We start from the raw sequence: 13,154 nt of genomic DNA, 5'->3' as shown, positions 1-13,154 counted from the left end.
TTAATGATTTGATAATATTGTGATGATCTTCTTTCTCTTATAAATTGCACGACTATAGTTTTTCTTCTTTTGAACTCTTAAAACTGTAAAGTTTCCTAGGATTCTAAAGTGGGTGATGCTTCACACTCTTTAGGCTTCCATTTAAGACCTATTTATAAATTACAGTTTGCTCAGCTCCCTGAACTTGTTGTAATGTGACCACTATTTTTAGATGGAGAAAACTTCTTGTCTCCCACCGTGTTCGACCACTAACTCTAGCGCGTTCAAATGTTTTTAACTTTTCATATAGAAGGATACATAATATAGGGAGTTCATATTATTTAGAAGATCTCTCTCCTATGTGATAGGAATAAGGTTTTAAATGTCGGATGTCGGGTTCATGTCGGATGGCTGAAATCCATATCGGATAGCGGAAATCGGGGATATATCGGGGGACTTGGACTAAATATCGGATTGTCATATCGGGTGGTGCGCATATGTATAATATCATGTTTTAAATGTAATCTAAGCATTCCTAAATTCAATATAAGCATATTTTATAAATTCTATAGACTAGACATATTAAAAAGTAAATAATATTATGATGTTTAGGATCACTAACCGATTGTAGAAATTTGATTCTCGATTGCATCTTGAAAGCATTTGGGTGCTTGACCTACAAAATAAAAAAACATTGTTAGTAAACATAGAATACTAGCATATAAAGAATAAAGCAAGTAACATATAAGATATAACATATAGAATGAAGATCACAACTTACAAGATTCAGATCAAACATAAGCAAATCAAAACAAACAAATAAGTTTTTAAAGCTACAAATAGTTTATAATTGTTTAACATTCAAGAGCAAATCCATAATAACATAAAAGCTAAGATAACTAGAAAGTCCAGAATCAATCTTCATCATGATCAAAAGTAAGATTATCATCCTCATCTGAATCCGTGAATAACACATCCATCTCTTCTTCCTCGTCATCTTCCAGCGGCTCTTTTCCTTTCAATGAAGACGATCCCGACTTCTTCTTTCTTTTATACATTTGTAACCTTCCACTCTTTCTCTTCCTTGGATTAGCTCCCGAAATATCTCCAACTTGCCTAAAAGTTAAGCACTCTCCCAAAAATACTTCATCATCACTATTATTTACCTCCTCACCCAACAACCATTCGGTGACCATTTCCTCATCATCCTAGGTGGTTAAAGGATCTCTATCTATAACGGTTGTTCTTCAACTTTGCATTAAACTTGACAAAGACTAAGTCATGAAGTTTTTTATGAGTTAGTCTATTCCTCTACTTCATATGAATCTACAAAAGAAAATCATGAATTAGCATAAAAAACTAAGCATAAAATACTACAATACAAGTCTACAAGATGATTAAAATTTAAAAAATAATATTACCATCTCAAATGTACTCCAATTTCTTTCACAAGCTGATGAGCTAGCTGTCAAGCCCAAAATCTTCATTGTTATATTCCTTAACTCGGGAGTACCGTTTCCATAAAGCCTCCACCAAGTAACTAGTCAATTCATAATTAAAAAAATTTAGTAACTTATAAATTCAAAAAAAGGTCAATGAATTAATTTCAATGAGAACATAAATTTACCCGGACAATCACCCTTAGTAGCACTTCGCCTCGCAAATTGATCCCCAAATGACCCTAGGCGTTCTTGATAATTAGGTTTTTTTATCTCCAATCTTTGTGAAAGTCGCATGGTCATCGGGATAGAGTCTATGCATACACTCCACTATGGCTTTCATGAAGCTTCCGTCACTTTCAATGTCCGTGTAAGCCGGGTAATAGTAAAAAAAATTCAAAAAGTAACCCGCTTTATGTAGCGTTTCACAAAGATTCTTCTTAAATCTCAGCTCAATCATTTTCAATATGGGATTGTACTTCTCATCATCCCCAAGGGCCACTTTCAACTCCTCCATAGCTACCAACATGTCCCCATATATACATCCCATCGAACCGATTTTATCACCATCCGCTCTTTGAAGAACCTTCACTAGAGGAGTGAATACTTTGAGAGCAAAGTCTATATTATCCCAAAACTTGTTGCTAGCAATTATCTTCGCAACCTACAAACATACAAATAAATCCAATCAATGAAATATAAATGATCAAATGAATAAAATGAATACAATTAAAAAATTTAATTTAAAATATATCTTTTTGCCCACTAATGTTCTTGAAAGGCTATAATATGTCCATTGGTCAGAAATAAATATTTGCCTCATCTCTTTCTTATGATCTCTTAATGACTGTAGAGAAAGGAACGCCGTAGTAAACCTCGTAACTCCCGGTCTCACAAGATCACCCTTAGTGAACTCCCTAAATAATTGAAGAGGCTTGGTGTGATTATATAAGAACACTGATACACTCCTCCCCATTAAAATGGCATTACGAATGTGTTTTATTTTAGCTATATCGGACAACATCAAGTTCACTGTGTGTGCAACACAAGTCGTCCAAAATATATTTGGCATCTTCTCGACCAACAACTTAGAAACCGTCATATTGTTTGAAGCTCCATCAGTGACTATCTGTACCACATTTGCCTCTCCTATCTGATCAATAACATTGTCTACAAAGGCACATATATACTGAGCATCATGCTTATCGGTCGATGCATCATGTGAAGACAAAAAACAAGCACTCCCAGCAGAATGTACAATTATGCTCATGATGCTTCTAGACTTCCGATCACTCCATGCATCGGTCATTATCGAGCAACTATTGCCAACAAAAAGTCCTTTTAAAGTTTTCAACAATTCTTTTGTCTCATCAACTTCTTTTTGCAAATATGTCTCACTCAGTTCATACATGGATGGAGCTTGCAAATGACTTCCAAACAAGCTAATAGCTTGTAGCATTTGATGAAAAGAAGGAAACGTGACGGTATAAAATGGAATGCCGGCTTCATAGAACCATTTGGAGATGTATCACAATACATCCTCCATTTTCTTCTTTTAAGCTTGACGTCCATCGTTGGTTGTTTCTCCTTTGCTACTATTTGGGCAATCTCCTCGGGAGAACGAGCGGCGAAGGAGTCCATTGGTCCAATTACCTTGTGGGAGGATTACAAGCTTCTTTGACTACTCAATGAGATGGAGTTATGCTCCTCCTCATCCTCCCCAATATACACCTCACTCAACAAGTTATGCATTTTCATCTCCTTCTCAACCTTAGTCTTCTTTGCATTATCTAAAATTTCAGAAACTTTCGCCTTAACATCATCAGGTACTTTCACACACGACGCACAATTTCCCCTCTTTCCGACTAGATGTTGTTTGAATCGGCTAATCCCGTCATTGAGAATTTGAGTGTAATATTTGCATTTAACTTTATTTGTATTGGAACCAACTCTCCCCATATAGCCAACGTGAATCTTTACCGTCCGTTTTTTGTGTTGTTGATGATCTAGTAGATCATTGCCCTTCGGATGACATGATTCTACAATAAGTAACAAGACAACAAATATGAAGTTAGACTACCAATTATATTTACATATTTAAATTGACAAATTACATAACTATGCATTATTCAAAGCTTATTAAAATAACAAATTAAATAATTTTAATTTAATTTCAGCTAACTTGGTACGAATTCAATAGAGGCAGCTGACAATATGGAGTCTTAACTGTAAGTATCTCCTATGCATTAGCATTTGAATTTGTTACATTTTAATTTTATAATTCAATTACTAACTTAAAATTAATTTTATTAACAGGGAAAAGATTCAAGAGGGAGGCTTACTTGATTTTGAGAAACACTTCCTTTTACTTAGCAGTCAACGACTCAACAGCACAAACTGAAAGCCTGAAAAAAAATGCAAACAGAAAAAAGTCATTAGCGAGAGAGAGAAGTCAGGGAGGCTTACGTGATTTTGAGAAATAATCCCTTTTACTTAGTAGTCAATAGCACAAACTAAACTCTGAAAAAATGCAAATAGAAAAAAGGTCATTAAAGAGAGAGAGAAGTCGGGGAGACTTACATGACGGCTGAAGCTGAGGACCTTCGGCTTCCGATGGCGCAGGGAAGAAAGAGAGGAGAAGGCGACGTCGGAGATGGATGGACTTCGATGTCGCAGGGAGGAAAGAGAGGAGAATCTAGCAATGTGAGGACAACGAAAGCAAGACGACGAAGATGAGGAGGCTGATGGGTTCCCAGTCGTGAGCCCTAGGGTTTTTTATTTTTTCTTTTGATCGGGTGTGTTTATGTCTATCGGGTTCGAAATGAGAACTTTAACCTCAGAACGAACAAGTCAAACAGGTTAGAAAAGAAAACCCAAACCCAATAAGTGAAAAGAGCTTTGAACCGATAAAAGAGCATATTGACCGATTTTTCAAAGCTGAAAAATCGGCCGATATGTCCGATTTTCACCTATATATTCGATTTCCCCCTGAAAAATGACATGCGACTTAAAATTCTCCGACTCGTGTCACTAGGGCCCCCAATCCGATATGTCGGCCGACATTTAAAACAGTGGATAGAAATATTACAATAGACTCGGAAAGGTATTGATCCTGTTAGAAGTAGGATTTCCTCCTGAATCATATGGTTTGCTCTTTAGAAGCTGGAATGTCTAAATCCATGGTATCAAACCCATATGAACTGCGTTTCAGCAACTGCCATTTATGGAACTTCTGCTGATTAGTGATAAAACTATTTATATCACGATTCCCATGTTGACATCCATTCCCTCTCATGGTGACTAAGGTGATGCAAATTAGTCTTTAGTCTTGACATCCATTCCCTCTCATGGTGTCTAAGGTGATGCAAATTAGTCTTTAGTCTTCATTCTACTAGCAACCTTCCTGTTCAATATTACTTTGTAGTGAATGCTTTACTGGTGTTTATTGCATGCATCTTAGGTTCTTAACTGGTATTTCTTGTCAGGAGGGTTTCTGCTCATCTCATATTAATGGGTAACTGATGGCAGATGTTTTTTATGTTTCTTTCTCTCAAATTTCTGATTGCATCTGATCCATAAGTTTGTGCATCTTTAGGTCGAACTCTTATAATCGTATAATCTAATATTTCTTTAAATATTTTACTGCATCTTGACAGGCACAACTCGGTATTATTCATTTGCTTCATGTTTCTTAATTTGGCCATTCCTGTTTGAGGTTTCGCCTCATCATCCTGACCTTTCTCCATTAAGATGGTGATGGAAAACATGATGAAGCCTTTGAATGGTGAACCAGGAGTGTTGTTGTCCTCCTGTGCACTCTAACTTCATCCATTTAGATTGGAGGCACTGACAAAGAAGTTATTTCATTATTTTCCTTTTGATTAAACTACATCTTGTTCTTTTTTCTATGATGAGTTCCTGTACTACTAAAATCACTTGAGCAATTCCATAGTGTCTCATAAGAATCTGTTAGTAACCAAGAGATCTCTTACAGCAAGTTCCTGAAGAGTTTGAGAGAGTCATGGTCGGAGTGCAATCTTATTTAAGTATCCGAAGCCATTCTCCGGAGATGGGCTCCAAAGTCTTTGAGTTAGAGGAAGATGAGGCTCTTGAAAGAAAGGTACTGACTTGTTATTCGTGTGTACTTGATATGCTTTCTCGCTTTGATTTGATTCATGTCATGTGTAGATGTTGAGTTTCATTGTATCGTTTTCGTTCTTATGTTTTTTTTTTAAATTTACTGTATGGCTTACAACTAGTTCCTTATTTGTGCCTACGCTTTCAAAATTGACTACAAGCAGTGGTTATACTCTAGGTGAACATCAGTCAATTTGCTATAGCTTTTCTTTGTGGACCAAAACTGGAATGGAAATACTACAGACCTGAACTGCACTGAATTAAATGAGCTCTAGAACTGAAATAAGACGAAACCGAAATTTTCATTTGGTGGTTCGCTTTGGGTTGAAAATCCGACGGAATTTTGATCCTATAATTGACTGAGTCCAAGAGAACTATATGTACAGCTAAAAGCTCGAGAAAATTCTCATTCGGGTATGAGGCCTCCTAAATTACACCAAAATTCTTGTTTAGATTTGTTTAGATTGAAGGTTCAATTGGAATTTTTATCCTATAATCAGCTGAGTTCAATTTGACTATAATATACTTACTGCTAAAGGTTCTAGGAAATTCTCATTCAGGTATAAGTCCTACTAACCCACATGAAGTAATGCCCCAAAAAAAAAAAAATCTAAGAACATTAGGTTCTCAGAGTCATGACCTACTATCATAAAAGAAAACAGTAAACACCAAAAATAAAAATTCGTTTTTGCTAAAACTATAATTCTAAAAGCTACAGTCATCTGTATGATTTGGAAAACAACTTTGTTCTTTGAGATTCAAAACTCTAAAACTCGGACGAGAAGTAGAAAGAAAGAGAGTCACTAGCCAAGAGGTTCACTCTAAAACCTGACGCATGGACACCCTGTGCTATCATCATAGTTGCATATCCAAAGTTTCTACAGAAGATTAGAGTTGAAAATTACATTGAAGGTCTTATAGACTAATCCATATGCACAGAATGTTTGTTTTTGAAAAGTCATATACAACAGGAAAATGGCATGATGGATTATCTAAATCATTCCAAATGATCTTAATGAGTTATACACTTAGGGACTATCAATTAAGATTTTGAAGTAACCTTCTATGTATGGATCCTTCAGTTATTTGTATAAACTTGAATTTGGGTAATATTGTGACAAGCCTTTAAAGTTTAAACCCTTTTAAATAAGATTAAGGCTATAAATCATATTGAAAACCTAATGCTTCAAAGAAGAACTCATGTACTGCTTATGCTAATCGTGAGTTCACATAAGGTGATTTTGGTATTGCTTTTTTTGCTTATGATAACTCCTATTGAAGACTTACTCAAACTAGCTTTTTTAGATTTAAAAAAAAATAGATGAGATGTTTGTTAATTTTTAAATTTTAAGTGGTTATGAAAATCAATCTAAAATAGATTACTAGGGGAAATTTGAATAAGAACGGATGTACGAGGAAGAAAGCTTAGATAGGGTCCTGGGGAGAAAATTAGAAACGTAAGTTCGATCAAATAAATATTCATAGTATTTGCAGGACGAAAAATTGGAGGGAGGTAAAAGAGTGATCTGATGAGAGGACTTTGGCTTCTGTGGTTTAGATAAGTCAACTGACCTGGCATGACTTTTTGACGTGTTCTTCTCTTAAATTCCTTTTCCAAATTGCTTACTGAACATATAAATTCGTCACAAATTATTATTATTTTTGCATAAAGAAGTGAAATAATTATCATTGGCAACATCTGATACACCTATTAATTGGCATGGTGGGTCTGTCAGTTGGAGGATCCAAATGATTCTTGATGATTTATTCATTTTAAAACATTAAGATTTTAGGTGATCTTTTGTGCCCTTGTCATGTCATTAGATTATTTGTAAGCGTTAATATGGGGATTCTTTAGCCATTTTATGTATTGATCAAAGCCTTGGAAATTTAAATTATGATTTTTCACTATATAACATAGGTCTAAAGTAAGTAGCTCTAACGGATTCTTTTTTGGTCACGCAAGACCAGCTGAAAAAGGCAATGGTCATAGTCCATTTGCTTACCACAGCGAATATCAGCTCTCTTTTTTTGCAAATCTGTCTTCTAGATCTGCATAAGAGAGAAAATATTGTCATGGATGGAATTCTTCGTGGTGATTGAGCAACACTTAGGAACCAGGTTGCAATTACCTTGTCTCAAATTTATGGTTAAGAATTTTGCGAATCAAAATTTGGTGCTTGGAGATATGGTGGATTCAGTTTACGTTTATTTTTAAGGTTGTGGTATCTTAACACTAAGAAGCAAATGGTGAAATGATTTCGGAAAAGAAGGTGGGGGTTTTGCACATATTGGAACAGTGCGAATGAAAAACTATTCTTATGGTTATAGGGTACAAGTATCTCCAATGAACTAATAGGCCCCATAAGAAATGATACTTGTGTTATTGCTTAGTAGTTAGTCAAGAGTCAAAAGCCTAACCTTGCTGCAAGTTATAAGGAGGGATATGAAATAGATATCTTTGGCATTGTAAGAATGTGAAGAACAAAGCTTAATAGACATGGAACTTGGTTGGATTTGTATACTTGATTTTTTGGAATGATTTGTTCTATATTTTATGATGTTATTCTTAGCAACTTTTTCTTTGTTCATGTTGTTCGTAAACAGTTCTTATCATGCTCATTGTCTCTTTGGCATATTAACTATTATTTTTTGGGGTTATATTCTACTGAATAACTTGAAAGAATATTTGGAATTGCTTACAAGGCAGCATGAAAACATTTGTTCTATATTCCTTGTTCATCAAGGTAGTTTTTAAAATTTTATTTGATCTGTCACTTAGTAATATCTTTCTATGTTACACCAGGATTTTCTAGAAGATCTATGGGACCGCATACAGGTCCTTTCTAGTAATGGCTGGAAAGCTGAAAGTGGTATGCATCTCTGAGTTTTCAATTCCATGCAATTATTTGTCCATATGTTTTCATGTGTAGCTAGCTATCTATTTTCTTATGCTGAACTAGACTATCTGTCTTACATTTATTTATATTTTGTTTGTGAGTTTCAATGCCGAGCCCATAAATTTGGGAGAGAGGTTTTTGTGGTAAGCTTTAATACTGGAGTTGAACATCCCCATTTGTTTTGGGGTGGTAACAATTTTCTCTTTTTATTAAAGTTGAGACGATATTTATACTATCATTATAATAGTTTGTTCATTAGATTTTATTATGTCACTCATTTTTCAAGATGCTATCTGGAGCTCAAAGACTGAAGTTGTATGCATCTAGAAAGCTAATGAGCTTGAAGAAAAACTCGTGGTTCTTTTTTGTCTGCAGCCTTGTTGTTGTGTAATGTATAGGTGTTTCGGAGGCAGTGCTTCGGTCGATGAGGTGTTAAACCCCACCTAACCCGTTGTAGCATTCACTAGTACTGTGCTTCATTGGATTGGGAAGTAATGTTATACTTCTACCCTATGTGGCCGAAAAAACCAGTGAGAAGGCTAAGAAACCCAGTTATAATTCCTTAGTTGTTATTAGCCATCTCTGTGCATGACTGGAAGGTATATGAGATCCGCCAGTGACCCCTTAGAAAGCATATGAGAAAAAATGAGCCGAATAAACTGGTTGAAGAGCTGAAATATGATTACTGCAATCATGGATTATAATATGAATAACAAGCATGCAAACCTGTTTACTACTAGTCTGTTCTTTTACAGGGATGTAGGACCATGAGGAGCTAACTAGAAGCTTGGGTTTTACATTTACAGTGTTATGATGTTGACATAAGTTTTGTGCATGGTGTTCTTTTTCTATTGCTTGCATCCTCATGATGAATCTTGAGCTACAAGCAACTTGCATTGTTTCCAACATATTTTGTTGGTCTTGAATTCATCGAGCTTATTAATTATTATAAATTGCTGACATTCTGGGCGTATTCAACGTCATGTGAAAGTAGTAACAAATGTGGAATGAAGTTTTGTAGGCAACACTATTTTGTGAAATTATGATATAGTCTGATATTTACCATTGTCTTGTTATTTCATAGCCTTTCCTATTCAATTGGCAATGTAAATTATGTAATGTCAATAAATTATCTCTTTAATGATCTTTCCGCAGATCAAAATTTTCAGAAACCTTTTTTCTTAATTTCCTTTGCACAAGTTCTGCACACGCAATAGTAACATCCATGCACTATTTTATACGTCAATTTTCAGAAAGTATTTTGTTTCAATTTGGTTGCATTTTAAAATTTTCAAGATAAGACTAAAGCAATAATATCTTCTTTATTGCTTGCAAATTTACATAGTGAGCCTTTTGGTTGGTGTGTTAGTGAATTAGAACTGAAAAGTAGAAATGTGATAATTTGCGATACAATTTTACTGTGTGGGTCAATTAGAATTGGGTATAATTTTAAAATGTTAATCAAATAGGACAATGCCAAATCTAGAACTAGGAAAATTTAGAATAATTACTAATTACCATACCTATATAAATGAGCATGAGTTTTAGTCCCTGAAATTTTCCTACGTAGTAGTTGAGAACAGATAGGAAAATATAGAATCGCTTCTCTGACTATTTTATTTTTCATCTTCCATTTCTCTTCTCCGTCTTCCTCTGGCAACCACCATTGTCATTGATTAGGATGTCTCCCCATTTTTAGATATCCATTTATCTCGTTTACTTTTATCTTATCTTTTTACTGAATATTAGACTTGTATAAAATGACTCAGAGATCCTTAATCAATTGGAAGGATACAGGTAGCTGCTGATGCCGTTGCGGTGGTGAGACGATGCAGGAGCTGAGGGAAGGTGGGTTTTGGAGGGTGGCATGGTTCGAATGGGTTTTCAGCAAAGGGTGGGTCAATTCAGGTTCATGCGTACAAGTAGGAACGCTGTTTTTTGAGGGGGGGGGGGGGGGGGGGGGGGGGGGGGGGGAGGGTGTTGGGGAAGGAGGTGCAAGGCTAAATTAATTTGGAAATCAAAATTTAGGAAAAAATAAAAATAATGCAGACCTGCCAAATGTTTTGTATAATTTTTTCGATTTAATAATGTACTTATTATGTAGCGTATTTAGTCTGTCAAATCAAAGTTGTAAGATTTTTGCATTTTTATTTTGTATGCTATACTGAGAGTCCATACGTGAATTTGTTATTAGTTTTTGTCTTTTGCTTATCAAGTAGCAGATTGTTAAGTATGTAATTTATCTTGTGCCAAAAAGTATTTGAATACAAGTCTGTAAATATTTGTATGATATTTGTGTCTTTATTCAAAAACTTTAGTTATTTGTGCTATTTCGTATAATTGAATATTATTTGTAATGAGTAAGATTTTTGTTGTATTACTTTATATTTCATAATTATTGTCAAACTAATTCATTTGATATGATTTTTATGATAATATTATTAGCAATATTGTTATAACCTTGCTAGTATTTACTCTTTGTAAAGATCTATTGTATATTTTAAATATTTATTAGTTAATAGTAGTAGGAAATAGTTTTTGGTATAATAGTAAAATACATACATCACATACTTGTTGACTATTCCAGATTATATCTCACGTCATTTTACCAAATATTCTACCTCCAAAAATTATCCACTATTATTGCAATAAACTGTCCCACTTCAACAATTATCCCAGTTCTAGTTGAAAAATTCTGAATCTTCTGATTGACTAACACCTCCTTCAAATATTCCCTTTTCCAAGTTAAATGCTTAGTTTTCACAAGAAGAAAAGTCGCTGTAATGAACTGTATATTCCATGTCTATGTCCTTGTGAAGTTTTAATAACCTATACATTCAAGTAAAAGTAAATTTCTAAAACTCTCAACTCCCAGCTAGTTTTACATGTTATCTAATATCATGATGTTTGCTTTTGTTTCTTTATTTTTCCGCTCAATATTGGTTCCCGTTGTTCTTTGGTTTAATTTCCTCATGTATAGCTCTTGCAATGTTTTAGAAATAACCAGTCGTCTCTCTTTTTATCTGTTGTGTTCTCTTTTTAATGTGTTTGTGTGTGATAATATGATGTAAGTTCCTTTATTTAGTAGCTCCGCTGTTGATACAATATTATGTTTTTGTCTTGAAAACAATATTTTGAACTGTTGAATTCTCTATACCCTTTGTCATTATGTACATCTCTGTTTTTTTTTGGTGTTAAACCCAAGTATGCTATATGTTGTTTTAGTTCCAAGACCACACTTGTCATTTGAGTCGCAGTTGGTGGCTGGATCATCTCATGGTCTTTCTCCTATTAGCTGTCCGGAGTTACCTGCTATCTCGTCATCACGTTCTGCAATTGCTTTTGAAAAAGAAAAGTATGAAGCTATGTTGAAGTACCCACAAAGGCTTCATAGGCTCAACATATTTCCTTCCAGTAAAGCTGAGGTATATTTTTCTATATATTGAAGTTAAACAAGTAAAATCTTTTTCTTGTACATCTATTACAGAGTGTACTTATTTGCTTATTTTATCTTTATTAATTATTCATTCTCTTAATAAATATAACAAAGAGGGTATGCTATGAGCAAACATGAGATTCCCTTTTTTGACCACTGCTTTTCATCTTCGCTCTGTGGTTTTCCTTGATCACCTTACTAGTCTATTTCCCAATTATCAGGTCAAGAACCATCTCTTTATGGATATTGTTTTACATATAGTTGAGTACAGTTTCATGCACTCCAATTCTTTAACCACATACATTGCATGCATATCGAGGCATTATATGAAATAGCTTTACGTTTCTTCCCATTTATGCTAGTAAATATCTAGGCATCACCCATTGTTTTTAAAGGCGCTCTCGAGCGCTCGCCTCGGGCGCAAGGCGCTACGGCACGGTGGCGTAGCGCCCTGCATAAGGTGTGGGCGCTACGCTTACACCAAGCGTGCGCCCCAGAGCGCCCCGTAGCGCTTTGTGCCTTGGGCCGGTCGATCACCTCAGGCTTCATCAGCGATTGGGTTTGGTTGAATTAGTAAAAACGGGTTATCGGGTACAAACCCGACTCTAGCTTAAACCCAAAACAATTCTAACCTAACCCACAACAAAGAATTAGAGCTTCATTTACTTCGTTCCCTCTCCCTTTCTCTTCATGTTCGGTGTTCTCCCTATGGCTGCGGGCGGAAAACGACGAGCAAAAAACGGCGAGCAGTGATCGAAAATTGGAACTGATGTATTTTCTTCTTCTCTTTCTTTCATTTGTTTTTGTTTGCCTTTTTTTGCTTTTCCTTCTCTGCTTGGTTTTTCCCTTTTTATATTGAATTTGATCTGATACAACCTCAGTTCTCTATGCTTGCTGCTACTGCTCTCGTTCCTTTTTTTTCTTCTTCTCACGTGAACTATTAACTATTAAGATACTATTGGGTGTTTAATTATAAAGCAATGTTTTTGAATGTTCGACTGTTAATGATTTGAGGTAGCAAGCCAGTAAACTGATTTTTAATTAATAATAGGCAATTATTAAAGTTTGGTTTGTGGACTACTTTGAATTAATAATAGGCTAATGATTAAAGTTTGTTTAGACTTTGTGTTGAATCGGTTGACTGAAGAGGAGGATACAAGGTTTTAAATATCGGTTATCGGGGATTTATCGGACGGCCAAAATCCTTATCGGATAGCGAAAATTAGGGATATATCGGGGATAAGTAGTATTTATCGGAGTGAT

At 35.0% G+C, this 13,154-nt stretch overlaps 1 protein-coding gene across 1 annotated transcript in view; it reads left to right on the top strand.

The window, feature by feature from the left end:
* Positions 1 to 13,154, top strand: part of LOC109848472 (nuclear cap-binding protein subunit 1-like) — a 48,999-nt gene that overhangs the window by 10,662 nt on the left and 25,183 nt on the right. Inside the window, exons 7-9 of the mRNA XM_020417983.1 lie at positions 5,413 to 5,538; positions 8,362 to 8,428; positions 11,681 to 11,880. Of these exons, the coding sequence (XP_020273572.1) occupies positions 5,413 to 5,538; positions 8,362 to 8,428; positions 11,681 to 11,880 (393 nt within the window). The remainder of the gene's footprint in view (positions 1 to 5,412; positions 5,539 to 8,361; positions 8,429 to 11,680; positions 11,881 to 13,154) is intronic.

This window comes from Asparagus officinalis, chromosome 7 (genome assembly GCF_001876935.1).
Source record: "Asparagus officinalis chromosome 7, Aspof.V1, whole genome shotgun sequence".
Lineage (NCBI taxonomy): Eukaryota > Viridiplantae > Streptophyta > Magnoliopsida > Asparagales > Asparagaceae > Asparagus > Asparagus officinalis.
The sequence above is the reverse complement of the archived record's forward strand: the minus strand, read 5'-3'. Positions and strand labels throughout refer to the sequence as shown.